The sequence below is a fragment of the Bombus flavifrons genome, chromosome 9 (genome assembly GCF_040668555.2).
Source record: "Bombus flavifrons isolate JBK064 chromosome 9, iyBomFlav1_principal, whole genome shotgun sequence".
Taxonomy (NCBI): Eukaryota; Metazoa; Arthropoda; class Insecta; order Hymenoptera; family Apidae; genus Bombus; species Bombus flavifrons.
In genome coordinates this window covers 12,198,783-12,226,262 of record NC_138450.1, presented here as the reverse complement: position 1 = coordinate 12,226,262, position 27,480 = coordinate 12,198,783, and the positions used below count along the sequence as shown (strand labels likewise).

Genomic DNA, 27,480 nt, shown 5'->3' with positions numbered 1-27,480 from the left:
GAACACATATATATCAATATTATATGGAAACAAATTGGATCAGGAAAATATCAGACAAATGGAGTTCATTTAATGATAAGGATAAGAAAGCACCTACTTAATTAAAATGATAAGGTTGAAAATTGTCAAAAAATGGAACAAGGTGTAGTTATGTATAAACTATTTTATATAATACTATTAAATTGCACACAAACATGGTTACTTTTTGCATACAGCACTGTAACATACAACTTGGACAATTAATAAATAGGAGGATAAACGATCTCGCCAGAAATATTGCAAATTCTGATCACCAAATTAGACCTGCTATCCAATCTCAGTCATCAACTTTTATTAAAAGCCTTATCACCATGAATCAAATCCCAATAATCCAAACATTCGCACTCCAATTCAATAAAAAGTTCCACTTTTTGTGCTTTGATTGTAGGTAAATGTCGAAGACGTCGGTAAAACCAAAAAACGAACGGATCTCGAATGACTCGAATCGAACTATACGAATGCTATCACCGGCCGCAAAATGAACGATTTCTCAATTCCGATTTTCTCCAAGGCTAAAAACGAGGGACAAATACACGGTTAGCCAAACCTAGAGGAGGAATCCAAACGGTAAGTTTTTTTTCAGAAGAAAATATTACTTAGCTTCGTCTTTTTTTCGAAGGACAGCAGAAATACCACGTTACGCGTATTGTGCATAATATGAATTATGTGGAACTGCAAAATGCTAATGTCAGCCCACTAAAAAAACCTCCCCTTATACTCTGCATGAATGCTTTCTACTCTGCTCCTACACTACTTGCGTACTACTGATCTGACCTGAAGACACAGAAAATCATGTGCCCGTATCACACGCGTGACTGTCACTGCCTTACATCAACGCACGAATTTATAAACCAAGCATAGGGAATGCGAATGACGCGAAGAATCTTCCCCTAACTTGTGTACTCACCTGACTGCTGTCACTTCAGACCACATACTTTTTGTAAACCTTCGCTGATATGTGTGTTAGTAGCTTGGTATAAAATGGTAACAGCAAAAAGGATTTATGCATTACAAGTATACATATATCGAGTAGAATCATCAACTCGTTGGCGTAGGATCCAGGAATAATTGTACCAAACTTCACTAAACTACACAAACGTACATTGTTTTGTCAGCAAACCGGGAAGCCTGCTCATTTTTTATCTGTGCGCATCAAAGCAAATGGTGGCCAATTTTTCTTCGTTCTCAACAAATGTGATGAGAATAGTATGGATATGCACAAAGAGGGAAAAATAATATCTTCAAGGTTTCCCGAGGAATCTCTTTAATAATCAATGTTTTATTACTTTACACAGTGCCTAATTTTTTGGCTCGCCATTTTAATTCTCGTTGCTTCGAGATATAACTTATCATTTAGAGATATATATTAAATACTATTCTTTTCTTAACGCTTCCTTTATCAAGTTGATGGCCAGTTGTAAAATTCACAGATGTATGGGATCGTCTATTATTGATTTTTCATTGCGTGCAGAACAGAAACATATCCCATCGACGTTTTTAAGACCTGAACACGAAAAGAAGATTGTTCTGCATATCTGTATATTCGTGTGAGATATTTTATATGCATATACATATTTTTGATTATTATTCATCTTCACACATTGGATAGAAGATCTGCATTACATATTTTTCTATTCCCTGCTCCTTCCGGAACTTGTTTTGGAATATTTTCGCATATAAAGACTTACATTCATCTACTTATTGTATGTTGAAACCAAATCTTAAACCTGTGGGGTGTTTATTAGTCACCTTTTTCCTTGGTATTCTTCCAATGCTATGTAGTAGAAAAAAATAATCAGAGAAAAGTTTTACAGTTTCCTATGACCAATATAATAGCGTATATCGTTTGTTTATTCTTGCAGAATTTTTCTAGAAACGAGAGTGACATGCAACTTTTCAAGCCCATCGTCTCCACAAACCCCTCCATATGACATAAAACGACATACAGCAGTCCAGTTAAAAGATCGAAAATCATCTTCATTTCCGAAAATATATTGGACAAAAATACTACCTGTAAATTGTATTATAACTCGTTTACATTTACCTGACAATAGAGCGCGAAAGTAAAGGAACAAAATCTGCCTGCTGTAATTTGTAAGGGTGAAGACCTGGCACGACACATAATAATTACAAGCCCTCTTGCATTCTTGGGAGGTAAATCGTACCAGTTGGTATTATAGGCTGTGTTAGCTATTTCAGTACTCTGAAAAAATTGCAATTTTAATAATTTCCCACCTCTAGATATGACAATCCACTCAGTTTTTTTTTTTCTAAAAAGTACCTCAGCTGCTAGTTTTTCTCCCATGTAACAATATAGGAACAGTTGCAACATCACGTAAGCTACGTATATCAACAGGAACGAAATTTGCAAAATCATGTGTTCCATTGTATTCTCTCCTAACGACTGCATATTAAATTATGAGAAAAATGATATATTATTCTGCTATACTTTTTGAAACTTTTTTATATTATATACACTTGAAAAAAGGTATGTCGTACCATAATAACTTGGTAAAACTGAGAACATATCTGAATGGTGCAACTCAGCATTTGAAACAGAAGCATCATGTTAAAGGAACTCTCTATTCTTCCCGCGAACCTTAGTTGTACACATGACAAGATTAATAGTTAGCAAATGACAGCAACATTATGAGTTTAAAGGTTGAGACGAAGAAAATAAAAGACGAACATACAATGGTTTTACATTGATGAACTTAAACATCGAAAATTAACATTCCATGCATACGCTTATTCTAATTTATTCTCTTCGCTGTATATATTCCCTAGTATCTCAACAAAATAACAAATTTCCTTAATACAAACCTATTTATATATTCATGCTTTTCGACAATCTTCTGCATCTTCATTTCTATATTTTTCTTATCGTACGAATGAATCTTTCCTAAATCTTCCCTCAAAATCGAAAGCTGTCCGCAGACGTGGAAAATCAGTAGGACAACGAGAGTATCTACAGTTGTGTACGTATTCGCTGCATAAATGGCAGCCACGTATTGAGCGATCATCGTCAATTCGAAATTTGGACTGATGCTAGTGTTGTAGGGGTAATAGCCACGAAGGAATAGTGTAATGTCGTTGTTTTTCATGCTAGACAATCGTGCAGGCACAAAAGCGAGAATTACGATGTTGACCATCAATGTGCTCCCTATTGTAATCTTTCTAGTGATCCTCGCGGTGTGCACCATTGTTTCTCGTTCGATATTATTCGTCACTGCGTCCCAGTCATTGGCCATATATCCTAGCAGAGACTTTAACGCTTGGAACAGGAGAAAGTGGCAGATAGAATACGTCTTAATAGATCTTTTTGTGTAGCAATTAGAATAAAATTAAAGAATATTTTAAAATATAACGTAAATAGATAAGAGAATATGATAAAATTGAACAGTACTATGTTATTTATAAGCTGCATATGTGGTAGTACTTTTAGTTAAAAAAAAAATGATATATCCATATTTATTAATTTTCTGTAATGCTTACGTATGCCGTTGATCCAAACGGTCAAAGTCTTCATAATCGAAACCATGAAGGTAATGTTATTCGATAGGTTTTCAATCACCAGATCAGAGTCACCGGCGATTATCGAAAGGTTAATAGTTTGTGGACCACATGCGAAGCACATCATCGTGAGAAATGGTAAAAGAACGATGTAACTGGAAGATCGGTTCCATTTCCTCTCTTCCGGCCAGATACCCATAAACTTCAGCAGGTTGTAATTCCAAGCGTATACATTGTTTAAATCTATATCTCTATCTATCATAAATAGGTACTTAAAATATATTTCAAAATCGTAAGATTAAATATGCCTAGAATTTTTCTTTTCCTCTCTATGACATATTACTTAAAAATATAATTTCTAAAAATATTTATTTTTAAGGTGGTAAAACAAAGAATTCTGCAATTAATATTTAAAATTACCTCGTTGGGTATCCATAGGCGCCTTTTTTCTCGTAACTGAATCACCTGTTCTCACGTTCAAAAACTATCAGTACGTTTTTCACAGCGCATGTCGCTTTGCACAGTCAGAATGCTTATTATGATATTAATTATTCGTGAATATGTAGTTCAGTGTCTTTCTCAAAGTTATGTCTAATTTTGGCTAATACGATTATTCGTCTGTAATTACTCATAACTACTTCCAACATTCGTGGAAATGAAAGAAAGACAGGGATTGTTCGCGTTTTTGCTACGTTGCTAGTCCATACTGTCTTCCTTTCACGGATGTGCATCAAAATTTGCAAATAAAAATATTTAATTTCGTGGAGGAAATAATTCATCAATAACTACAATTATTACTGGAAATTAATGTTGTCAGAGAAATTTGTTTAAGTGGCGAATATAATATCCAGAAATTATATAAAATAAAAAATCTTATGATCTTGCATATTATGTTATAAAAGAACGAGTGTCTGTTATATTAGCCATACTAATGTCATCATTTTGTTGTTATTTTAAAACGAACAATACAATTTTGTATTTCTAATTTTTTTTTAGGAATGTCAAGATAATAAATTGGGAGCAATGAAGAAATCACCAACAGAAGAATCTTCGGTGTCATTTGTACAAAATGTAAGTTTTGTAGACGATTCAATTTTTTAATCACTTTATCAAATTCTTCAATTGTGTATGGAATTTTTTCGTAATAGAGCTTTGTTCTTCCTGATAAAAGAACTCTTATGAGAGTATATGAATACCAGAATATCTATTTGATAAGTAGTGTAATTTTGCAAAATTCTGTATAAAATCTTACGTTCATTGAATAGTAACATATATTAAAAATTTTATAGAATGAATGTATCTTTTATAATGAAATGTAACTGACCGTGAAAGTTCGTCAGATGTAGCTTTTATAAATATCTAGGATGATTCTGTAACTGAGATATTCTCTTCCAAATGAAATTGGAGAGTTACTATATAATTTAATTCTTATGACATTTTTCTATTGCATAGTACCCCATGAGATGTGCGAAACATTGAGTAACATTTAGGAAATTACCGTTAAATGTGTACCTGTGTCGAAGTCTGTTAGAAGTGCATGCACGCGAGCTGCACGATCAAACGACTGTCACGAATTTCTCGTTCTTTACACGAAGGAAGACGTGCGCATGCCCGTCTTGGCAGGTGAAAAACCACCTCAGCACCTTTTTTCATACGAAAATGTTGCAACTTGGAAGCGTGCAAACTTCGAAGTTTCGCGTCTACGAGGATAGACAAATTTTTTAATCGTCTTCGCCTGCTAGCAAACTGTCTTCAAGTTAAGTGCTTACTGACTAACTTCTGTCTTCTTCCTTGAATAATTAATTGCCTTTATTGAGAAACTTTTACCGTGGAACGTACTACGTTTTCATTCGCATTTATATGCTACTGAAATTGGATACGAAACGTTGGATCACATTTGCAGATATACACTTGTTTGCAGTACGTGGATAAAGGTAACTTGAGGATTTTTTTAGTTAAGTTTCATTTTAATCAACTTTAATCAACTTTCATTTTAGTTATTACTGTGGTTCTTTTATTTTTCGTGTCTCGATCTTATTTTCGTTTTAAACGAGGAAAATAAGTTTCAGTTTTTGAAGAAAATCATGGGCATATAATTAAAACGAAATCTCGCGTATATCAATATTATTTAGGAGCAAATTAGATGAGGAGAATAAAAGATAAATAAGGATTTCTATATAAATTATTTCATATAATAGTATTAATTTGTATACAAAATTGGTTAAAGTTTCTTCTTGCGTGTGGTACGGTAATGTACCATTCAGATAATTATTTGCAGTCGGTAAAACGAGAGAATAAATGATCTTACCAGAAGTATTGCAAGAAAGTATAATTTATTCCTATTTTACAAATTAAGGCTGTTTCCATTAGGCAGGTGAAACAATAAAATGGTAGAAACAAAATAAATATATCGCTTAAGAATATTATACATATTGATTAGTAATTTGTCTGTCGATTTTTCTTAAGAAATCAATCCATCTATTCAGATTTCTCAAGCCAAATCCATTCCTTTGAAAAGGACCCAATGAAGGCTCAAATTTGACCCAAACTAATTAAAACTTAATTCAAACGATTTATCTAATTCATCGCGTTGAAACAATGCAATCTAGTAGCATCGAATAATTTAGGTCAAGTTTGAGCTATGTCGTTTCGAGTTTCATAGAAATTAATTAACTCTAGTTTCTTAAATTACCAGCCTAAGTTTATATTAAATAAGGTGGCAAATATGTACAGTTTTGACTGAACGATCAGTTCGCAATGTTCCCCACAATTTTCACAGAGATTATTCGTGATTCCATTTCCGCCCTGTTCTATTAAAAACTTTGCTGAGCTTCAGAAATTTAAAATAAATGTTCCATTACATACATACATGAATGCAAGTCTCATTAAATTGACTGAAAGTCGAACAAACTTTGTCATAAGTCAAGCTTCTTTTATGCTTTTAAGGACATCCAGATTCTATTTATTTGTATCAAATTGAGGAAATAAAATTCGACCAAACTTCGACATAAATGCAGTTTCTATTACGCGTTCAAAGAAATCTCAATAATTTAGATCTTGATCTACAAATTAATCCTGCTATCGAATCTCAGCCATCAAATTTTGTAAACACTACAGCCAAACCTTTATCACCTCAAATGGAATCCCAATAATCGAAACGTTCGCACTCCAATTGAAAAAAAATTCCCATTTTTCGTGCTCTGATTGAAAGTAACTCTCGAAAACGTCTCTAAAACCAAATCAACGTGCGAGTCGAATCGCCGGATCCCGAATCACTCGAATCGAACTATACGGCGAATGCTTTCACCGGTCGCGAAGTTAACAATTTCTCAGTTCCGCTTTTCTCCGATGCTGAGGACGGGGGGCAAGTACACGGTCCGTCGACGAATCTACAAGAGGAATCTAAGCTGAGAGTTCTCTTTCTTCCTCTTTCTTCTTTCCTTTTGTTTAGAAGAAAACGTTTCCTGGCCTGGCCTGGGGACACAGAAAGCTCGAACAATCGTGTCTTCGTACCGCGTCCATGACCTGCTGAAAGTGGCTGGACACTTGGACAGCTGCTCCCGGCTGAATTCTGTGAACATCACACAAATTCAAGCGATTAATGGCTGCTGGTTGACGGCAATTAGTTAGAAAAAGCCCGAGGCGACCGTGATCTTGCCAGACTATCGATAGGCACGGTGTAATTGATAGCTAACGGAACGATGTGTAATTGGATCGTTAATAAATTGTAGGATCGAATGAAAAAGACGATGACAAGCAGATGGTAGAATCGAAAGTTGACCCTATCGAATTGTGACGATAAATCGAAGTTGTTTTGGTGAAATTGACGAGTTAGAAAGTCTGATCGAATAGATGTGATTAGTAAATGGGGAAATTAATCCCTTGCAAGCCTATGTAGCGTAAAAGTTGTGTATACCTGCGTATTTAAATTCACCTAGAGTGGCTGAAATTATTCACAATAAAGCGTTCTTTTTATCAGATTCTACATTTTATTTTAGTAATTTAAATTCCTATCAAATTTTTATAGTCGTACGAAAGTCACATGAAATAACTAAATGATACCATAGGACGATGAATACCGTTTGTAACATTGACCTTTAACTTTTCCTAAAACGAATATGTAGATATTTAGGCAAAACAAACGTAGATTTTCTAAGCTTCTGAAAAAGAAAAAGAACCTTAAAAAGTCTGCCTGTATCTAAAGAATACTCCAGATCGATTCTTTAAATCCTTGAAATAGTATCCGCAATTTCCTTTCCATTTGAAACCAGTTCAAACAAAGCCATTATCCCGGGACGAGTCGTGAAAATCAAAGAACCTCGCCGGCTGGACGGAACCATAGCGAGAAACAGATAACTTTCTTCCCAGCTTTCGCCGGCGACGTCCTACTGACTGATTCGACTTTTACCTCTTAGCACAATTTCACTCTGTGCATACACGCGTGCGCGAGCGCGTGCACACGTCGTGTACCTTCGTGACGAGCCAGACTATGTACGCGTGTGTCGCGGGAAAAGTCCCGCGTAAGAAACGATAGAAAATTAAACGATGACAAATTGATCTCGAATCTGAACTTTTCATTCCTCGCTTCTGGTTATCGATCGTAAACGATTTCTACCCCGAGATAGCTGCACGTTCGTTTCGAGCATAGTTTCACTGGAAATCACTACCGTGCAATCGATTTTCACTGGGCACTCATGAATATTTAAAAAATTAAGTTATCTGTTTCCAATGATTCGATGATACGGTATTTCTTGTAAATTAAACACGCGAGTAACGTCGATTCGCTCTTGAAACGCGTACAGTAGAACTCGGTTTATCCGAACGAAATTTTATTTAATATTCGATCAATTGAACTTTTGCTGGTCCGAAAAATCATTGATCTGAACGTGATCTCCTAGTAGGAGGTAGAAGTACTTCTATTATATGAACTGCAATCTGTAAATTGTTTGTCGCCAGACAAGTTCAGATAAATGGACTGTATCTCTACTGTCCATTCCACTGTGTATTTTCTCCAGTGCATTTCCATTCTGTAAAACCGATTACCATTTTCTTGAAAAATCTATACATCTTCTTAGACGAATCGGCGAAGCTTTTAAAATGCGTTCCTTTCTCTAGAAGGAGTACGTATCCGTAAAAAGACTCGTTTCTTCTAAAAGAAGCGGCGAAGAGGAAGAAAAGAGGTCTATCGGCATTTCTCAGATCTACGAAACCGAAAGGCCGTATACCAAACATAGCCAGCTACAAAATAATATGCTAATTGGCGAGAACCGTCATTATATCACACGAACAAACAACTTCCCGTGTGTTTTGTAACTTTACGTTCACCTTTTTGCTAAAAAGAAAATAATTCTTGGAAACAACCATAATAGTTCAATCTGAAAGCTGTGTACCATAACAATGCTAGGAAACTACCACGATAGTTTGGTTCTGAAACTACATATCATAGTAAAACTTTATAGGTAACTGACTGTAACATTCTCTACTAACTGTAATATAACATAATTCAATACCAAATTGCATAATTCTATAGGTCGTAATAATTTTTCGAAATGACCATAATAGTTCGATATGAAAGTTGACGTGATACTCACAAGCCTAAAAGACCAGCCATTTTTTTCTCCATCAAAATAACTGCATCTGCGCCCCTTTCGATCATAGCGTCGCAGAATATCCTTTTGGCACAGGGTGTGTTGGTCCAGTCACCATCGATATGAGCTACCTCAGCAACCTCTGCGTTCTCCAGATTCTGAAGTGCGTCTTCCAGTTCCTGATCGCTTTCGATGCTTCTTCTCCTTCGTCTTTCGCCTCTTCCGTCTACAGAATCTTTCTCGTCGCTCACAGAAGCTTCTACGACCCTCTCCAAGCTGACCAAATCATTTTTATCAGACACATCGTTAGCCAGATTTTTCTGCAGGAAGTCCAAAGGCGTGGAGCCATCCTCGATTATCAAGACAGCAGAAACCTCGCTGTTCTTTTTCGAATTACTTCGGTCGTTTGCTTTTCTATTTGGAATAAGAAACTCCGTGACGTCGATGCTACCTTCGCGAGAAGGAAGATCGATCTCTACGATCTCGCTGATCGAATCGGGTCCCTTTCGTTGCAAACGTTTATTTCTGATTAAGTTCTTTAAATTCCCTTCCGCTTGGAAAATGTCCAAATAATCGAGACTTCGTTTCCTTCTCGAGTATCCCGTCGCCTGCTTGTTCTCCTCCATTTCCGGCTTAGTCTCTTGGTTCTCTACTTTCCCATTTCCCTCCACGATCAACAAAACTCCGTTCCGATTATTTGAATTTCCACCATCGCGATCAACTTTCAATTCTTCGTTCGGTGCTACGTTCTCGAGGAAGTACACGGTTCCGCTATATTTGTCTACCTGCTCCGAGTCTCCGTCATTATTCTGTCGATCCGCTTCCCTCAACAAAGGCTGAGTAGCTAGTTGACTAGCGTCCAAAGCTCGTTGATATTCCACCTCGCTGCCTAGAGCTTCGTTAGATCTCTTTAGAACATCAACGTCTAGGTATCTTCCAACAGCGACAGCACCGATTCCAAGAGCAGCTCCTGATGCCACGAGTCCCAGAGCTGGAATCAGGATACTGCTACCGGAAGTAACAGTGCCGATCTTGTCTTCAGCCTCTTTGCCGTTCGAAAGACCTAAATTCTGTGAAATTTTATGCGTAGCTTCCACCAGAGGATCGATCACTGGTCGAGTAAATTGTGAAACCTTCTCCACGCTATTGGAGAATTGATTTTTCAGGTTCTCCGAGATTTTCACCCAAAATGGGGCGTCGCTCGGTCTCTTCAGACCATAGAAATGCTGATTAGGGTAATAATTCTTCGTCGTGTAAGTGTCCACGATGTTCTTGTCGTTTAAGACGTACTTCTTCTTCTGTCTTTGTTCGGTAAAGGAGTATTGGTTCTCCGGGAAATTGTCGGGCCTTCTTTTCTCGTTTTTTAGGATCTTTGCAGGCTGCACGCCCAATTCTGGATGAGCGTATTGAAGGACCGGTGCCCTGGCGCCAGGCTTCAAGGCGACTGGCGCGATCTTTTGACTTTCCGGGGTGTACAACTGCGAAACTGGATAGATCGACACGCCGTCAGGATGTAGCATCCTTTTGTGAGAGTTGCTTCGGTAATTGTCTGTTCTTGCTTCGTAGACCTCTGCTTTCAACGCTTCGTTCTTGTAGTTCTTTGGATCCCACTCGAAGAACACGTTTCTCCCTTCCTCTTCGTAGTCTTTGCCGTATCTATCGGACAAATTGACGAAAAATATATCGATATTTATCGTGTATTTCCTCGAAGCATATATAACCAAGTAGCTAACTCGTAACCCGTGACTCGTAAACTTTCGCTAATAATATTAGTTCAATTGCTACTACGTACTACCGCTGTTGCTATTATCAATAATAATAATAATAACAAAATAATAAACTAGTTCAGTTACTAATAATTTCATTGGTTGAACTACCCATAATATCAGTTCAACGTGTGCAACAGAAGCCAGCTCTATTTTTCGATTATAAAAAGTTCTTTCATCTTTATACCCTCGACATACCTCCTGTTAACGTTCTTGAAGAATCTCTCGAACCTCTGCCTCTCCACAGCATTCTCCGCCGGATAAAAACTCGAAGAGGTTTCCAGGCTGTCCGTAGATGCTGCATCGTGTATCAATTTATTGTTAATCACTCGTGCGTTGCGCCACGTTTGAATCTTATCGATAGGTTCGTCGGGAACCCTCTTGCCATGAATCACAGGGGTACCATCCCTATCCAGCGTCATAGGTGACCTCTTTGGATTTGATTTCACGTTTATCTCCGACCTGACAATTACTTCTGGCGGCACGTTCTTGCCATCTCTGTTCTTGGACGCGTTTGCTCCGATATTCGTTCTCGAAGATCGAATCTGATGAGGCAAAAACGTGTAGCGAGTCTTTTCCTCGCTCTGGTCGGCCAACTGCAGTTTCCTCTCCGATCTGTCCTGAAAATGTCGCGGCAGAAGTAGTCCACCTGCAGGAAACGCTGGATCGAATCTGGCGTAATTGGTCCTTTCTTCGGTAGTCGTCTTCAAATCACTTTGAAGAGGTTTCCAGCTCAGATATTCCTCCGTCGTCGATTCCTGAAGCTGAACAGCCCTTCCATCGGTACCCAGAGGCGTCCAGCTTCCGTAATCGATGTTCTGTTCTCTGACTGGTCGAATCTTTTCACCGATGTTCGTCTCTTCGTTCGCGGACACGTTTTCAAGTTTGGAGAAGCCTCTTTGGCTGTCAGAGTCTGACAGTTTCGCTCTGAGTTGTTCTATTTGAGCCTCTTCCAATCTTCTGATGTCCTCTTTGTTCTTTGGTTCGGTTTTTATAGATTCAGATACGTCCGACGATGTGGCGTTCTCGTTGGTTAGTTGAGGATTAGGATTTTCAGGATCTTGAAGAGTTTTAGCAGGCTCGTTCGCTGCTTGTTGTTCGGGGTAGGATTTGTCTCGACGTTTCACGATCAAAGTTGCCACGTTCCCTTCGCTCGTTCGTACTTTCAGCTCCTCTGTTTCGCCTGGAAGGCTTCGTGATACCTTCAGCATCGTTCTAGCGTAGCTGGGTTTCGGTAGATCAGCCGTGCTGATGTGGATCATGGCTAGTGTCATCATCGCCAGAATGAACGTCACCTAAAACGAGGGAAATACTTTTTGCAGAATTATGTAGTGGTCGATATATTTAGAAAAAAGTTTGAGAAATGCCATTGAAGCGAGTGAAGTGTCTAAGCTCGAGGTCTCTGAAAGATTATCAGCAGCGAAATTAGTAGATTAATTTAGACGATAATTAAGATTAACCAATAACGATACGTAAGATAATTAATTGTTGGCAGTAAGTACGAAGGATTAACTACGAATACAGTTTATGTAACGATTCATTCGTTACATGGCTGTGTATCTGGATGGAAACGGGCCTACCGGAAGTCCATTATGTCCTCCTCGATCCCAAGCTACATGCTTTTACGTGTTACGTCTACGTACAGCTTTGTATGGCATATGTTACGTGCTCGATTATGCTCACGAAGCCTATTTAGACTCTTTGTGTCAAGATTTTATAGGCAAGTTTCATGATTTCGCTATTTAAGTGGGTGTGAATACGTCTGTAATAAATGAAAGATGGTGAAACAATTAGGTTGACGCGTGATTGCGATTAACGAGCGTATGATTAGTTTGAGAAAAGTGGCAAGTGAGAAGTTCGTTTGAATTTATCGTCGACTTTATTATGAGAAATTCGTTTTATAACAGATCGTTGCTACAATGGGAAATAGGTGAGTTTACATCGAATAGGTAATTTACATTGCATGTAAATTAAGTTTTAATTAGGTTTGGGTCAGGGTAAATTCTGATCGGACTGATCTCTTTCTTACCAAACGTATTACCGTCATAAAATAATATCTTGATGAAATTGCACCAGCTGAACAAATACTTATGCACAGTGATGTTTGTAAAACTGAAAACGCAAGGTTTGAGATGCGTTCGGCTTGGTGACAGTGATTCGAAGATTTTTAGGGTCACTTTCACTTTTCATATCGCGCCGTCGGAATTTTTTATCAGTGAAACCTGATCGAAAAATTTGTGTACCAAAACGGTAATGTCGAAACTGTGTCTATGTTAACGAGCCAAGCTGGAAGATCGAAAGAAATTATTTCGAATGAATTATAAACTCTGTGTAGCATTGCAAATTAGTTTCGTTCGACAAGTATTCGTATCTTAAAAAATTTCCAACAATGATAGATATTTTTCGTTGACATTTCGTCGTTCAAGCTGTTTGTTGGTAAAAAGAAAAAAAGACAGCAAATAAATAAAATTTCCACGTCTACTCTCGATGGAGAAGAAAATTTTCTATAAAACGAGAAACGAGGAATTCGTGAGCCTTTCGTAAAATTCTTAACTCGCGAAACTAACTTTCGAAGGATAGTTCAGAATCAGCAAAAAAGACGTGTTTAATTGCATCGAACGAAAGAGGAATAACATGCGATCCGTATTACGCTTTATGAGTCATCGAACTTTCTCCTTTACGCCTCCTCTTTATTCCTAGTAAGCCTAAGTTGTCTAAACTATTTTAGGAAGTAGAATCAGCCTTGCTGCCAAGATACTTCCAAGTATAGAAAAAATTGCCACGAGAAAGTATAAATCAGATTTAAATGCTAAACTCTGCTATTATATCTTTGCGATAATTTTTATGAATTTCATGGATTGCAGGATATAAATGTAATTTGAGAAATTACTCATTAATTATTAATAGTTACAGACATCGATTTCTATCTATCCTGTAGTAATTTGCAAATTTACCATCGTGTTCTTTTTGAATGGAACATCTGCGATCGTGATCGCGCATTTATAAAGTTACACGTTCGATTTAATTGATAAATTCTGTTATAATCTTTTCCACGTTTACTTTTACACGTTATATTTTGGAAATGAGTATAGTTGCGGTTCTATACTTTTTAAAGTACAGTCACATTATCATCTACCGTGTCGGAATTTGGAGACGTTGCCATCGTGAATTTGTGACATGCCACGAAATTACAATTTCGTGAGTCGATCCAGCTGCGATCGAATTTTTACAAAATGTTCTGATTAATGCAATCGTATTTCCCTGCGTCGATATTAATTTCCAAAAAAAAAAGAAAGAAGAAAATACAATAGGCTTCTCTTGAAATGTAGCTATTTTAGAATGAAAGTTTCACCAGTTTAATGCAAATGAAGATCCACCAGTCTCGTACCTAAATGTTCTTCCGCTAACATCTACCGCACGACCTTGCAATGAATTATGCCGAGGAAGTTGCATTGAAAGACGAATGCGCCTCACAGAAACGAGAATCGCGTCGCAGGAGGCAATCGCGGTGAGAGAAATTTAATGGCTCGTTGAAATCTCCCGGATTCTTCGGCGAAGATTAGAAAATAGCGATGCAGTAACCGAGTGTCTAGATACTTTCTATTATAAATCCCATGATTATTCATCGAGGAAACACCATGCCGTTCAGGCGATATAACGGTCTGTTGCAACGATCGATGATCGATTTGATGTGGCTGCGACATGGAGAAAAGTCTGGAGGAGTAAAATTTCGCAAATGGTTGGAAAAGCTTCGTTTAAATCGTAACGAGAGGAAATATAAATCGATTAGACATGGCGAAGTACTTATGTTTGTAAAATTAAATTGTCGAATTGACGATAATGGCAATGAGATAACGTACTACTTATTCAATGATTGAAATTTCCTTTACGAACTGAATAGTATCGACAAATCGCAGCAATTTTCTGGACATTGCGCGTTCATATTTTATCAGGTTGGAACAAACATTATCCATAGAAAACGCTGATGCGTGAAAACGACCGACATTGAGATTATTGCGCTTTAAAACGAAATGATATTTGTTGTCGGACAGAGCGTTAGATTTAATAGAAATGTGAAATAGCACGAGCAAGAATAGGAGGAAAAAGATTGAAGCATGAGCTAGCACGAGTGAGTATAAAAATATATAAGTATATGAAATAAAAAGTAAATAACGAAGAGAAAATCACGATGAACAGCTCAATCGCTCGATTCACAGTTACTATCTGAAACTTAAACATCGCGTATATTGTCCATGAAAACTGAGACACATAAAGAAACGCATAATCTTTTCATCAGACAATTTTACGATAAAAAATCCATTCAAAAATTTCCACGTAGATTAATAATTAGTTGAATATCGCAAGAAAAGAAACACGACGAATACGTTCTTACTGATTTTCTATTTCAACGTTACTTCACGATTCAGAAGGAATATTTCGACATGAAGTAGCTAAAAGTGGCGAGAATCGGTTAAATTCAAACACGCATCCGATGAACTTTGATAAAAGCGAAATATACAGGGTGGTTGGTAACTGGTGGTACAAGCGGAAAGGGGGTGATTCTACGCGAAAAAAGAAGTCGAAAATATAAAATAAACATTCTTTTTTTAATTTTTTCAAAAATCTACAGTGAGACCCGTTATAACGAGATAAAGTGCACGCGTACCGAGCGAAAGTTCAAAGTCGATTTTCTCGAAAACAAAGCCTCGAACGAAAAATTTTTATTCTATATTTTCGACTTCTTTTTTCACGTAGAATCACCCCTTTTTCGCTTGTACCACCAGTTACCAACCACCCTGTATAAATATCAAAACAAGCAATATTTTAATATCTTCGATATTTCAATATTCCAACGATATTTTCAAAGTTACGAAGAGGGTGGAGAGACGCATGTTTAGTATCAAAATCAAATAAAAATTCAAATCTAGTAACATAATATTAATCGACAACATACCGAATCTTAAAATAATTTCGTACATGGACGGAAAATATGAATTGTGTTATTTCCCTTGTAGTCTTCGATTATCTCGGAATTCGTCCAAACTCTTCGACCACTTTTTACCGTTTAATTTTTCCAAATAATAACGCAAAAATAACGGAACGAAATGTAAGTGCGGTTCTCGAACTTGTCGATCAAGGTGAAGACACCGAAGAGACAACGAAAAGGTTGGATCGAAATAAAATTAACAATTGGACCGAGAAGGCTGGTCTCGCATCAACAAGTGAAACAGAACGACGTGCTTTCCCCGGGCACGTCCCGCACACGGTCGGCCTGCACGCGTCGCGTCTACGCGTTCAAGACGAGACGATCCACTTTTTCCATTCTGATGACTTTCGTTCGACGATTCACGGCCGAACGGCTGGTGCCGAGAAACTGCTGCTAACCGATCGAACCCCTCGTGACCTTAACGCGTGCACGACCTCGCGGAGACTCTTTACCTTTTGCAGCAGCCACCTTTGTGTTGAAATATGCAAAGGAAAGTGGAATGGGTTTTCTGTTGGTCGTGGATTGCGATGGTATTTGCAATGGTGTTCGCAAATGGTACGAAGCGATCTTAAGTTCTTTCTTATTATTCCACTTGGATACGGATAGTCGTGCCTCGGTAGAATTGAACTTAGTTCGATGCAAATTGCGCTTTCGACGATGTAAAAACCAGTGATCTGCATTATTTCTCTGCTGCGGTGAATTTAATTTCAATCGTAACGATGGAAATGGCGTGTAAAGATGTTCGTAAAATTGAGCGTAGCGTATTAATTTTGTGCTGACGAAGCAGACGATTAATGATTAATATGGATTTAAATATTTCTTATCTTAATAGCCTTCTTTCGCTATAATCGAATGAATATATTCTGTATAATACTCGTTGATTCGTAATACTTCAAACTCTGCAAATTTAAAGTCTCCATTCATCTTTTTACGACATCGCGATTATGTTCATGAACGTTTATGATTCTCGGGTCTTATCTTCCTTCGTTGAATAGGGTTACAATATACCCGTTCTCTTCGTTTTCGAGGTTTCTAAGATAAGTGTTCTTAAACGCAAAATAAAATTTCGAAAGTAGGACGTAATATAGATAAATTAATTAGGACAAGTTCTGAACCATTTTTCTATTCTTTTTTTTTTTCGAAATAAGACATACAAGTAGAAGGAACGATATTAAAAAACCTATAGTTTCAAAAGTAATTAATATTCCGGTTCTTGCGAACTATGCAGATCTAATTATCCAAAATCGAACATGGTAATTGATCGTAAGGCTGAGAAACTCACGAAGGATAAATAATCATAGATCGCTAACAGTCTGTTGGTGAACATACGTACATCGTTGAAGCGTGAAATTGAAGGTTCGTGCATTATCGAGCTTATGGGAACATGAAAATTGCAATGTCCAACTAATGAACGATACGCAATTAATGTGTCGGCGAAGGAAGCGCACGATCCACGCGGACTGCGATGCCCCCGATCCGTGTCACATTGCGTTTCCGCTCCAGAAAGCTCGCGGATCGACGTTCATTCTCTGCCAATTAACGATTATTCTTTTCTTTTTTATTTCTATTTAATTCCTTGGTCCTCCTCCAGTGTTTTCTCGGTGATTCTTCAATTGAAATCGCCTCCGAGCGTTCATCGGTAGAAATGTGAAACTGCGAGGTGGAAGAACCGGAAGAAGGATGTAGAAAATTGACAATAATTTAAGAAACGTGAGGAATTATTTTTGCGATACGACGGAGCTACGCAGGCTTGAAAAATGCCTGTTGGAAATGTTGTTTCGCGAGAAATCATCGTTAAAGAGACGAAGATTTATTTGACGAAGGTAGAGGAAAAACGTAAGAGGAACGTTTACCTGTTTACGTATTCCATAGGCTTGTTAAGATGTGGAGAATAAAGAATCGCTTTTACACTTGAGATAAAAGCGGCCGATACAGTGGAAGCTTGTCTTGCAATTGCAAGAATGTGAGCAGTGAAAAGAACGACGTGCTGGAGAAATATCTTGCAACTCGAAGAAAAGAGGATATCGAAAGTAAGAAACGTTCGAGAAGCTTGAGTAGCAAGTCGTAACACTATTTCAAGGGACTACAAAGTAAACAGAGAACTGAGGAAGTAAAGTTAGAAGAATATTACATGCAAAATGCTAACGTAGATTCAACGAAGGAATACTAAAAAGCTGTTAACAAATAAAACGCATCAAATGTCAGAAATTTCACGATACTTAACAAAATCGATAGACGGCAAATTTTATCCATGCACAAGATCACGAAGAACTATGAGACCTCTGTCACGGAACAAAATCAACGTTACATATAAAATCTTTAAAGCGCGTCGAATTGAAAAGAAATAACAAAACTCTGTACAAAGTTTGCGAAGATACCTGTACGTCAAGTCTTAGAAACGCGCAAACTCAAAAAGAATAAATACCTTAAATCTGTCCATTTTTGCGTGTCTTCGATCGTGCTGATCCAGCTGATCCAATGGTCAAAGATCCAGTGGGAAGATCGTGTCCAGAGAGAGAGCGCACGAAGGAATAGGCAAAGAATAAAAAAAGAAACGAGGGTAAAAAGAGGAAGAATATAACGTGGATACGTCGTCAGATCCGCATGATAGACGCGTAAAGAACGAAATTGACGAACGATCGATTCGCGTGGAACGTGAGGATCAAAGATAGAATTTTCTTTTTTTTTTTTTTTTTAAAGAAGCAGAAAGAGAAGGCCTGCTCCTACGCACCTGTTGACTCCCGGAATATCTTCGCGAGACTGACGAAGGCGCTCAGTCAGCGGCTCCTCGTGTCTCCGACGAAGGACCGGCACTTCTCTCCGACCTACTTCCCGCGTTCGCCTTCGCCTTCTTCCGTCGCGACGTTCAGCGTCTCTCCCCCGGTTGATCGAAACATTTTCCGAATCGTCGGGTACAGGTCAATGGAAACCGATTGCCAACGGATATGCCACTGGATTCTAAGAATTTCGAACCTTCGCCTTTCGATGCTTTAACGGTACTAGTTTGTTGGAACTTTGTATATCGTAAAATTGTTTGACGGAAGTGAATCTGATTGGGCACAGATCGATAGAAATCCATCGATCGACGATGCACATGGAAGCCGATTTTGAGGATTTTGAAATTCTAGCTTTCGGTATTTTTTTTTTTTTTTTTTTTTACTAGTTATTTATAAGAAAACAAAATTAGCAATTTTGAATTGAATTGAAGTAATCAGAAAATCGAAATTTTACCTTTCAGGTTCGTAGATTCGGATCAGGAGTGAAAATCTGTATTTGAAAAAAAGAAAAGATTCTCTTGGAGAGAAATCGTCCGGTTGAAAGTTCTTTTTTAAATCCTGCCGTCGGAAGTCGTACGTTTTTCAAATCATTGAAACCAAGAGAAATCGATTGTCGTCTAATTCAGGAATTCAAACTAGAACTTCACCGCCTTAGCTTGACGACTGTCAATCACCTTTCATTCGCGAACGAAAATAGAAATTTTACGAACATTCTTACTCGACGATTCTACCATCTAATCCAGGTCAATGATTTTTTTCATTCCACTTCACATTACTAATCGGTACTTCATCGAACTCTAGTGATAATCTAGTGAAATCAACTAAATTTTCGCTAACATCCACGATCTAATTACAAAGAGCGTAAAAATGAAAATAGAATTTATGTGAAAATGATCTATCAGCATAAGTCATTGAAATCCTCCTCAGTGATGCTCACTATGTTATTACATGTATATATACGTTACTATAACGACGTTAATTACATGAACATGTTATTCACGTAATTAGACTAATAGCCGTTTGCTAGATCTCACCTTCTCCACATTATTTTTCATTACATTTTTACTTGCTTTTAATTTCACATATATCCGATTGCTGCGACGTACGACAAAGATTACCATCGTTATTAAGGTCAGTAGCGTGAATTACAATGGCGATAGGAAAATTCTCGACTCCAATCGGTTCTTCCACGTTCCTCCGCCACTTTCTCCTCACGAACGTTCCGTAAAATGCACGAACAGCTGTGCAAGGTTTCGCAGACCAGGGTTTGGTGAGCAGAGAAGAGGAGAGGAGAGGGAAGGTGAGTTCGCGAAACTTTGAGACAGTGGCCGGTCCGGTTTTCAAGTTCACGAACGGCGCGACGGGGCCAAACCGGAAGAGACGTCGTTGAAGCGGCGGCGCGCCGGGTTCAGAGACCTGCCAGTGAAAGTCCATCGATTCGATGAAGACGACGAAGAAGAGGAGCGTCGCGTCGGTGCATGGCCGCGTAACCTCCTGTCCGTTACTGAATTTTTAAATAACACGCACTTTGCGATTCGATTTTTATGAAAATTCGCCTTGCGGATGACGAAAGATTAAATGCATTTTTAATGATCTTGATCGTTTTCGATTAATAGATTTCAGCGTGCTATTAGATTGTCCGAAAAGTGTCTTCCTTTTACAGACACGTCGTTTACAACGATGCATCTTTATGCAAACATGAAACCTAATCTGTCGAACGTTGTGATCTTTAGTTTGATAGAACAAAATGGATCATACGTAATTCGATAAAATAATATAAAAGAGAAAATGTTGTGCATCCATTATTTCCTTATAAAACGAAAGAAACTTTTCGGACGACCTAATACAAAAGACCGAACTTTTTGCTTCCTTAACTTTTAATTCCACGCGTGTTGCTTCCTTTCTTTCTCAATGACCAATTTTTAGCTTAGATATATTTCCGATGATGTTTTGGCATAGAAACGTTTCGCTACAAATCCTTTGTATTTCGACGATTTTTACAATATTTTATTTTTGCAAGCTTTTTTGAACGAAAAGTTTCGTCTTGAAAAGTGTACCAGTAATTCTTTCTTTTCATGCTGCAACAAAGCAAGCACAATAAACTTCTAAAAATCGTTGTTCGATCTAGAAATCTATGCGTCACTTTCACACTATAGAATATATTTTTCTACTTGTTTGTTATTTTGTAATTGCCAAAGGCAGATGCGAAACGGAGATAAGAGAAAAATTCACTGAACGACTTGTAAGCGGTTTGATCGAACATGAACTCTAATGCTAATCGGTAACACTCGCGTCATATGAAACGCGTCAGCGATATCTGATTACATCGATCCATTGGTCGAGGATCATTAGTCTCATTTGCATGTCGGTATATTGGCATGCGGATAAACGACTATAATACACCACTAGTAGTAGTACGATGGCCAAATTCTACGAACACGGATATGCTTATATTCGAGATTCATAATTAAAATCTACATATTTATTTTAAAACTCATTTTGAAATTCTATTATCGTAGAATTCTATTTCTCAATGAATCCTTTACTATGGACAATTCGTGAACTATACAAATGAATCCGGTTGGAATTTGCAATTAAAAGTTTATATAGACGTTATGTTTTATTAATGAACGATACTATAGTGATGCAATATAGTATTCTGAAATATAGTTATCATAAATAAGTCGAAATGTGAATGAACGTTCTTACACGTTCTCGTGTTTCCATTTTTTGTAGTATAGTAAGAGTTTTATAGAGAATTCCAGATTTTTCAGAAAAACTCAGGAAGAAAAAGATATTGTACGAACGTGGAACGTTTAAACTTTTACCAAAAGGTTATAATAAAAATATAGGACGAGAGAATGACGAGGGACTTCGATTACTACGCCAATAGAACTCGAATCACGAAACACGATCGATATGATCGACCTATTCGAGAACATAAATAGTACGAAGATCGTTTCGACAATCCTATACACTTCACATATTCTTTTTTCTATTCAAATAATCTGCTCCTATAGTAACAAAGTATACTTCGACTTAAACTTCGCCCTCGGGCTAAATTTCATTTCGAGGTATCGAAAATTTGTGTCCCATTTCTATATCTTCTGACGTCTATATTCTACGTCGTAGAAACACTCCACAGATGCCACGTGCGTATAAAACGCATTATTTTTTTTTGTTACATAGCTAAATAATCGTCAAACCATGGATTTCTATGGAAAACTTAAAGATATAAAAATTCATAGAGTACTCGTCGATGAACGATGAAACGAACGATGAACGACGAAACGAATCACCGTGTCGGACCTGTTCTTTTAATTATTTGCATAAAAATATGAATTTGCATAAATAGCCGTAGTCTAGCAATCACCTACCAGTCTATATCATAGTCATTCAGTTATGTAGAATCGATCCTGAGAAACTTGGCCAGCTAACAGGTGGCTGGTGTCATTAACTGCTCTCCCTTTCGTATTTTACCGCCGTCTCTGGCTCTTGGTCATGTTAATGATTACACGGCATAGTCTCGGCAAACCGAGAATAGAACTACAAGTGCTGCGTTTTACTTTCCTCGCCGCCCTTGAACAGCGAAAGTCGACGAATTTCCTGCATGTCGTGACTCCGGCACTGCCACGGTACGATCATTTCCATAAATGCTGCGCACATTCCGGAAGGTCGAGAAAGGTCGCAGCCATATTTTGTCGAGCTAGAAAAACGATCGGCTACTTTCTTTTTCTCACAAAGGCCGCTTAAACGATTTACAAGCTGCCAACGACGATTCGTTTACTTTAGAAAATTTATCGACGCACCGACATACTTTTTCATGTGCTCTTTTTCAGAAATTATACACAGTGTACCTTTCGTACCTTATTTACCGTGTACCTTACTTGTTAGTATCTTGTGGTTGCAGGTATCGAGCCGATAAACAGATTCACGTCCTTCGATAGAATTTCGCGTCCTCGTACCATTAAGAACTATAGACGCGTACGATCGTGATCGTTTGCATTGTGTTGGATACGATCGACGATGGCCTCGTTGGTTTTCCAATATCGCTCGGTGTCTGTTGCGCACTCGTTTTCCTTGACACACCTCGAAGATGAGCCTACGCGTCGTCATAGTTAACGACCCACGCCCGAAAGACCGCTGTTTGCAAGCGTTGAAAGATATGCGTCACAGTTCAGAGGATGATCGTTCAGAAACGTTCCCACCAATCGGCAAAGGGTCGGCGATGGCTGTTAAGGAAGATGCCCCGTTAGCGGAGAAAGCTGGATGAAAGTGAAAGTGTCGGACGCGGGATCGAGCATCGAGCATTTTGAGAATTTTCTGGTTCGTTGACGCGCATGTAGATTGATAGTTAAAAATTCATAGACAAATTTCTTCTTTCGCAATGCGTGTCTTTTGCGATCATTAAATTTTTTGCCGATTGTCACGCGTTTACAGGAAGTTTGAAAGCGCAGAAGTGTACAGATTGCACGTGACAAGAATTTTCTACCTAAGTTCTATTTCTTTCTATTATATTTTGGGAAATATAAAAAATCCATGGTTTAGCGATTAATAGCTTTAAAAACATAAATAATAATTCAAATAAATTTAGGTTTTTCGCTCTTGTCCTTATTTTTTGGAATACCCGTCTTTCGAGTTTCTTGAGACTTTTTACAAATTTCTTTGTGAGCGAAGTAAATTAAATGTTTGTTAATGTCCCTGTAGGAGGCGTTAATCTTTCTCGTTTTCCATATTCATCGACGAACTGAACGTTTAATTTTCGCGCATCAATTTAACACGTAGGACAGCCGTTTCCACTTACCATTCTGATATTGTAAAAATGGGACAGCTAATAAACACGCGGCACGGAACACCTTAACGAGCATAATGATTCTTTCATCTTTTTCAAATTGATCCGACCTTCGCAATAAGATGGAGCAAAACCCCGCAATCTCGAAAATTACACCACTTAATATAGCACCCGTAATTTCGTGTAAAGAACCTACAGTGGAAATGAAACTTAAGTAAATAACACGCCAGAGTTTCTTATACGATGATAATCATTATCGTAATTACGTATAATAATTATTAGTGAATCTGTTTCCAGTTTCTTCTATTTCATAGCATTCGAATATAGTAATCTGTCGATATTAAGATTCGTTCCAATTCTTAAGAAATGAACATATTACCTTCTCGTGATTATTTAAAAAAAAAAAAGGGGACAATGGGCGTTTTTATATAAATACGTTTTCGGCCATAAGTGAACAGAAATTATACGTTACGTACAATAATACGCGTAAAAAAATGATTTCTTTGAAAAATTTTTCGTACAAATCTCGAGACACGGTATAACTTTTACTTTTTTCATATTTTAGATCATTTACGACATTTATGAGCGTCTACGTAGAAGAATCGGTTCGAATAAAAGAGTTGATTTCTCTCTTATAGTAAGAAACGAACAAATTGTGGCTAAATTTTCAGACAGAACCGATAAACGCTTGTGCAAAGTTTCATCAAAATCCCTTATTAATGATTTTCTTAACGTACAATTTATTTTCCGATATAAGCCATTACCTGAATCTTCCAAATTATGCGTCTTCTCAAGATTCCAGATGTACGAAATAATCTGAAAAATGCTTCATTTTCTTAAAGTATTTAGCTTACTATTAGGTCGTCCGAAAAGTTTCTTTCGTTTTATAAGGAAATAATGGATGCACAACATTTTCCGTTTTATATTATTTTATCGAATTACGTACGAGTTACGATCCATTTTGTTCTATCAAAATGAAGATCGCAACGTTCGACAGATTAGGTTTCATGTTTGTATAAAGATGCGTTATTGTAAAACACGTGTCTGTAAAAGAAAGACACTTTCCGGACAACCTAATATATAAAATTATCGTTACCAATGTATTACCTTAAGTATTGATCTTCAAAACGGTCCATTTTCTCAACGTTCGATCCACTTAATAATACGATTTACCGATTTTAGCGAGTAAGCATCGATCTTTCAAATGATCCATTTGCTTGACATTCGATATTTAAGAATCAATTATCTCCGATTCCTCCAATTAGAATTTCTAAAATTTCGCCAAGCGATCAAATTCTCTGTCAATAAAACGAAGAGAAAAAGGAAACGGTGAGATCCCTTTGCGGACGCTATAATCGCAAGTTTCCAGAAATCATTTTCCCGTGTCTTCTTGACCATTCCATCGTACGAAAGTCAGTGATCTCGTTAACACAGTTCTCGCAACGATAAGAAATCGCCATAAGTATCGAGGGAATATCCGCATCCGGCGCGATCACCGGAAACTCCATGTCTGCTCGTCGGTTTTTTACCAGCTCGTCGACTCGTCGAGGATAACCTCGTCAGAAGTAGAACCGTCGATAAAAAGTGGCTCACTTTCGTTGCCATTCAAACGCGATCTTACGATCACACGAGCCACCGCAAGGCGGTGGACGACGTTCCGCGAAAGTGTGTTTATTAGGAAAGAGGCTAGGGTAATTAGAGATAAGTGCGCGTAATTGGCTGGACTTTCTTTCCACGGTTGTCCGTCCCTCGAATAAAACGTTTTACTTCTGAATCGACACGCGCTGGAATTCTGCTCTTTGTTTTATCTTTGCTCCTTGCTTTGTTGCGTATGTGGCGCGTGTGTGCCATTAATTGGACACGATGACGATCGTGGGAAATGGCAGATCGGTTTCACTCACGTACTGGTATTCTGTACGTTGGCTTTTGTATGGATGGTTAAGCGTCGTGGAAATATTATACGCGCGGTTGAATTTACTTTGGTGCGATCGAATGTACAGGGTGGTTGGTTACTGGTGGTACAAGCGGAAAGGGGGTGATTTTACGCGAAAAAAGAAGTCGAAAATATAGAATAAAAATTTTTTGTTTGAGGCTTTGTTTTTGAGAAAATCGACTTTGAATTTTCGCTCGGTACGCGTGCACTTTATCACGTCTCGTTATAACGGATCTCACTGTAGATCGTTGTCTCGATGGAAAAATTAAAAAAAAAAATAAAAAAAGTAAAAAAAAAATTTTTATTCTATATTTTCGACTTCTTTTTTCGCGTAGAATCACCCCCTTTCCGCTTGTACCATCAGTTACCAACCACCCTGTATAAGAATAATTCGTCGTTTTACGAAATTTATGACGGTACAACATACAAAGTAAAGTTATACCAATTTTCGTGTGAACGAGATCGTCGGTGTCACATTGATTAATTTAACGTCGAAGTTGGATGTTGTAACAGAGTTCGAATGAGATATGATAATTCGTTTATTCGATTAACAGAAATTCATGTTGACTATCGAATGGATAATTAAGTGAAAGGGCGTTGATTAAAGGAAACGAAGATATGCTTTATCGTATCCAGTGAAGTAGGCTGTCATTAATCAATCGTTCAGGTAACAGTACGGTGATCCACGCTGGTCTTTCTTGCATTCCTCAAGTGAAAATGGAGAAGCAAATCGGTCGACCCAAAATTCGAGTCCCTCCCGGTATTTTTCATCCCTTGACGCGCCTCAACCGACTGATGACTTTTTCCATCGTTCGATCTTCCAGTTAACTTCTATTTAAAGCACGATGTTTCTCAAAATTCGCTTCTTCATAAAACGCCGAATAATTTCAAATTACAAAGATTGAGAAAAAGAATTGAAAATAATAAAAAAAAAAAAAATGAGATGAACAGGATGATTTTCGTGAATTGGTTGAGGTATTGGTACTCGAGACGAGTGTGAAAGCTCGTTGCACTTGCCGATAACCCGTATCTCGTCGCAGGGACATAAATTCCGGACTCAAACTAGCGTAGAATATCGTCGACCCACTTATACACTGTGACTACTTTCACTTGCGCCAAAGAGAAGCGCACTCGCACCAACAATTCCCGAATAATCCTTTCATCCGGTCGTGGTGCCCTTGTTCGGTGAAGCTTTGGTCACTTTCATCGACGCTCCAGCAAAGGAACGTGTTATAGCTGGTGATACAAACTAATCGGAGTGTATACTAATTCGTTGTACAAATATTTCAATTTAAAATGCTGTTGTAAATTGTGAGACAGATCAGTTCGATTTCCGAGTGGTTATTAATACATATTGATCGAGGATTGTTAAAATTCTTTTTGTATATTATATATTATCGTTAAATGATAATATTAGGTTACTCGAAAAGTTTCTTTCCTTTTATGTGGAAATTATAGGAAACATTTTCCCTTTTATATTATTTTGTCGAATCGCGTATGGTCCATTTTGTTCTATCAAAATAAAAATCACAACGTTCGACAGATTAGGTTTCATGTTTGTATAAAGATGCATCGTTGTAAAAGACGTGTCTGTAAAAGAAAGACACTTTCCGGACAACCTAATACATTTTGTAATTGAAACACGTGAATAGAAAATTGAGAAATTGGTTTGTACGCGTTAGCAAATTGACGGAGTTGAATTGAAAAGAATCGAAATATTTATAACATTGATAAAAATATTGTATGCCAAGAGTATTTTATTCTTGAAATAATCCAATGGAAATTCAGTAAGAAAAAAGTATCGAATTATTGAAAATATAAATATGATATTCTTAGAAGCACATTGGGCAGAATAATAATTTGTTGTTCCCAATTTTTTTCTAATTATAAAAATTCAGATTACACCAATAATCTCGAGGTTACGGTTATTTTCGAATGATAGAAATATTAATCGACGTATGAAGAGTCGGAATGGTAACAGTAATTACTTAGCAGCTACTTTCTGCCAGGTTTCTACGAGTCCGTTTCTGTGTCTTATTTTTAATACGATCGCTTGGAGAAAGTTAAACATTAGCAGGTTTCAAT

General features: G+C 37.6%; 2 protein-coding genes and 1 long non-coding RNA gene across 4 annotated transcripts in view; 1 reads left to right on the top strand and 2 right to left on the bottom strand.

Annotated features, from left to right (window-relative positions):
- The window catches only part of LOC138183160 (uncharacterized), a 29,370-nt gene extending 24,734 nt beyond the window's left edge, over positions 1–4,636 (top strand). The window contains exons 5-6 of the long non-coding RNA XR_011174002.1: positions 428–606; positions 4,549–4,636. This is a non-coding gene — a long non-coding RNA (uncharacterized LOC138183160). The remainder of the gene's footprint in view (positions 1–427; positions 607–4,548) is intronic.
- On the bottom strand, positions 1,301–5,100 carry LOC138183158 (odorant receptor 4-like). 2 transcript variants are annotated; one of them, XM_069119762.1, is made up of 8 exons: positions 5,065–5,100; positions 3,973–4,186; positions 3,535–3,807; positions 2,863–3,313; positions 2,539–2,638; positions 2,321–2,443; positions 2,084–2,242; positions 1,301–1,543 (listed from the first exon to the last, which is right to left on the bottom strand). In XM_069119762.1, exons 2-8 carry the CDS (start codon positions 3,986–3,988, stop codon positions 1,487–1,489), a joined length of 1,179 nt encoding a protein of 392 aa, XP_068975863.1. In that variant the 5' UTR covers positions 3,989–4,186; positions 5,065–5,100; the 3' UTR covers positions 1,301–1,486. The 2 variants fall into 2 exon arrangements, with proteins under 2 accessions (XP_068975863.1, XP_068975864.1); XM_069119763.1 differs by having other exon boundaries at positions 3,973–4,017; positions 5,065–5,099.
- A 766-nt stretch (positions 5,101–5,866) lies between these two features.
- LOC138183110 (uncharacterized) lies at positions 5,867–18,688 on the bottom strand. The gene is made up of 4 exons (XM_069119674.1): positions 18,319–18,688; positions 11,105–12,201; positions 9,144–10,796; positions 5,867–7,123 (listed from the first exon to the last, which is right to left on the bottom strand). The coding sequence occupies exons 1-4, from the start codon at positions 18,331–18,333 to the stop codon at positions 7,000–7,002; spliced, it is 2,889 nt and encodes a 962-aa protein (XP_068975775.1). The 5' UTR covers positions 18,334–18,688; the 3' UTR covers positions 5,867–6,999.
- Positions 18,689–27,480: the final 8,792 nt, after the last annotated feature.

What these genes read in the sequence shown, in the direction of transcription:
- LOC138183158 (XM_069119762.1), bottom strand. An exon ending in CGTTTGGATCAACGGCATAC is followed by an intron (nt 3,314 to 3,534) that starts GTAAGCATTACA and finishes TCCTGTTCCAAG; the next exon opens with CGTTAAAGTCTCTGCTAGGA. An exon ending in AGTTTTACCAAGTTATTATG is followed by an intron (nt 2,444 to 2,538) that starts GTACGACATACC and finishes TTTAATATGCAG; the next exon opens with TCGTTAGGAGAGAATACAAT.
- LOC138183110 (XM_069119674.1), bottom strand. An exon ending in TTCAAGAACGTTAACAGGAG is followed by an intron (nt 10,797 to 11,104) that starts GTATGTCGAGGG and finishes TTTGTCCGATAG; the next exon opens with ATACGGCAAAGACTACGAAG. An exon ending in ATGGCTGGTCTTTTAGGCTT is followed by an intron (nt 7,124 to 9,143) that starts GTGAGTATCACG and finishes TGATGTTCACAG; the next exon opens with AATTCAGCCGGGAGCAGCTG.